The sequence below is a fragment of the Hippocampus comes genome, unplaced genomic scaffold (genome assembly GCF_001891065.2).
Source record: "Hippocampus comes isolate QL1 unplaced genomic scaffold, H_comes_QL1_v1.1 scaffold94, whole genome shotgun sequence".
In the NCBI taxonomy this organism is placed as follows: Eukaryota; Metazoa; Chordata; class Actinopteri; order Syngnathiformes; family Syngnathidae; genus Hippocampus; species Hippocampus comes.
Window position 1 is genome coordinate 747,247 of NW_017806059.1, and position 3,013 is coordinate 750,259.

The 3,013-nt window shown below is 39.8% G+C and overlaps 1 protein-coding gene across 1 annotated transcript in view; it reads left to right on the forward strand.

The window, feature by feature from the left end:
- The window catches only part of LOC109529658 (plectin-like), a 68,610-nt gene that overhangs the window by 27,542 nt on the left and 38,055 nt on the right, over positions 1-3,013 (forward strand). Inside the window, exons 3-4 of the mRNA XM_019893035.1 lie at positions 1,690-1,704; positions 2,273-2,362. Coding sequence (XP_019748594.1) covers positions 1,690-1,704; positions 2,273-2,362 — 105 coding nt within the window. The remainder of the gene's footprint in view (positions 1-1,689; positions 1,705-2,272; positions 2,363-3,013) is intronic.

The window sequence follows — 3,013 nt, forward strand, 5'->3', positions numbered from 1 at the left end:
TGTGTGTGTGTGTATACATACATACATACATACATACATACATACATACATACGTACATACATACATACATACATACATATTTATTTATTTCTTTATTTTTCCGGGATTTTCAGAAAAGTCCACTTTCATCTCTGTTTATTAGTTATAACGTGTTACAAAGTCTTACATTTATGAAAACAGTGTTTTTATGAACTTTGTTTTCCTTGTCATAGTTTAATATTACAAATTCCATATACAGGCAGTTGCAAGTTATTACAAACACTTAAAGGATAATCACGCATCTATGAAGATACATCCATTTTCAGCACCATTTATCCTGAACTGGGCCTCGGAGTTGGATGCTAGAGCCTATCCCAACTGACAGGCGTAAGGCAGTTTACACCCTAAACTGGTCGCCAGTCAGTCGCTGGGCACACAGAGACAATCATTCACACCCGCATCCACATCATCACTGAGGGGCAAACTGACTACAAAGATACTACTAAAAGGAGTGAAGACAGCAATTATAAATTTCCAATGACCATAAAACCAGAAAAATAAAATTCATTTTCGTCAAGAGACCATATAGGTAACTTGATAAGCATTTATCTTCGCAAAACCTGCAGTAAAAACGACATTAAATCGCCACCGTGGAGTAAGAAATAGTCACATTTGGGCAGGAATGTGTTAATAGTATGGAATGCTGAACGAAGGTTCAACTGACAAAATGATTGATCGTGATAGTTAAATGGTGGGCTACAGGACACACTATAGTTTGGGTGTGGTAAGGACGGGCTCTAAAGGGACACGTAAAGCGGAGTTTTCCTTTTTCAGTCAGTGAGTTGTAGAGGAATGTAACGTTGACTTAACGTCAAATACAGGGTATATTAAAAGTACTTGATGACGGAGCAGTTGGTGACAAGTCTGACAGCCCGTCTGGCTTCTTGTGCGAATGATTTTCACTTTTGAAAGCAAAACCGTTACATTTGCCCTTTTTGGTAATTTGTCCTGTAGCATCACATTACTGCTGATCACGTTGACTCCACATACTTTATTCATTGTTATTAAAAGTGCTGATATGGAAGTAGAGCGAGGAAGGAGCAATGTTAAAAAGGACAAATTAGCGCTTAAAATTAGCATCATGGTTGTGCAACTTTGTCAGTACTTAGTTACTCTGAAAATTAATTGCAAATCAATAAAAGTGAAAAATACATTGCTAGGAGGATAGTTGCATTACTTGCATAAGATAGCAAAGATTGCAAATGCAGTATTATCCAAGTCTCTCAAGTGTCAAAGTGTATAAACAGTGAACCCTGGTGGCCAGTTTGTGGCCTAATCTGGATGTAAATCTTTACTTGGGGTGGTTTCAGTTCTTGCCAAAATGAATCATCCGCTGTTCTAACTTGTAAGGGCAAAATATGTTTCATTCCATTTCGGGGCTGAGGTTTCTTTCGCAACAAGACCAAACAATACCGTCTTCTAGTAATACTTCGCCTTTAGTGTTGCTCAAATTGGACTACATTAATCAAAATGTCTCTCTCTCTCTCTCTCTAACCTTCTGTTATCTTGCATACCAACAAAACATCTATTCGAAACAGTCATTCTATATATCATACTGCACCTTGCACTTGCCATTTTTCATTTTGCAGCATTAACCTATTTACATGACTTTTTGTACATTACTCATCTGTTTTAATTTCTCTATTTAGCCCTGGAGAGCAGAGGTAGGTACCAGCATGTTCTAGTTTAGCTTTTCTAAACGTGTGGACTGGAAGGATGGCTGATATAGTACTTGTGACAGCCCCCCGCATTTACTGTGTGTGCTCCTTTTTCACATTGCTCACCTTCCAACTTGTCTGAACACTAGTGAAAAGTGAATTACAATTGCACTTCATCACTTACTCAGTAACCACCGTTTTTGTATTTGTTATAATCTATGATTTTATTTTATTTTTTAGTTCATTGCCATTTTCAAATTTTCATTCGTGTGGTTGCGTTGACTTTGGCGAATCTAATTTAACTCACAGACGCCTCACTTTTTATTCTGCATTTTTAGGAGGGCTCAGACTTGAGTTGCTTTCGGCAATACATTCTTGACTTATGTATAATTGGATTGGCAGATAAGACAGCTGTAGGGGAATTCTTATCCAACAAACTCAGGGCTGAACTCAGACGCTATTTCCACTTAGTTTAAATTAGCTTATACAGCTGTTGTCCAATGCTCCTGAAGAAATATAAGTGTAACTCTCGTCACACCATGGCTCATATATTTTGTTGTGTTTCTTCTGGTAGGCTCAGCGTCATGTGTCAGATCTGTATGAGGACCTTCGAGATGGACATAACCTGATCTCATTGCTAGAGGTCCTCTCTGGAGAAAAACTGGTCAGTATTGCTGTATGTCTCAAAAAGTTTATTTGAAGAAAAATGCTCATTTTGTGACATAAGTTTTATCATATTTCTTCTGCTGTATATTTAGTCATCTATGTATGAGGCTGCAATTACAATAGAAGCAGTGTTGAACTAGTTTTTGACCTTAAAGGGGAAGTCAACCCAAAAACTGTAGTCACCGTAATATGTTCTATGCGCCTCTACTAGTCTAAATACGGCATTCTGTTGATTATTAAGTTTGTGGAATACAAGTTAAGGAGCAAAATCCACTCAGCAAGCTCAGGGGACGGCCGTTTTGCCACTTTCTGTCAATTGAAAATGACCACATTTGCTCAGGGCTCAGGCAACGACCAATCACGGCTCATCTGTTTTCTGAAGCTGAGCCCCGATTGGGTGTTACTTTAGCCCTGAGCAACCGGTCGGGTGGTGAGAGGGCGTGGGGGGGGGGGGGTCAGAGTTAAGGAGCAAAATCCACTCAGCAAGCTCAGGGGACGGCCGTTTTGCCACTTTCTGTCAATTGAAAATGACCACATTTGCTCAGGGCTCAGGCAACGACCAATCACGGCTCATCTGTTTTCTGAAGCTGAGCCCCGATTGGGTGTTACTTTAGCCCTGAGCAACCGGTCGGGTGGTGAGAGGGCGTGG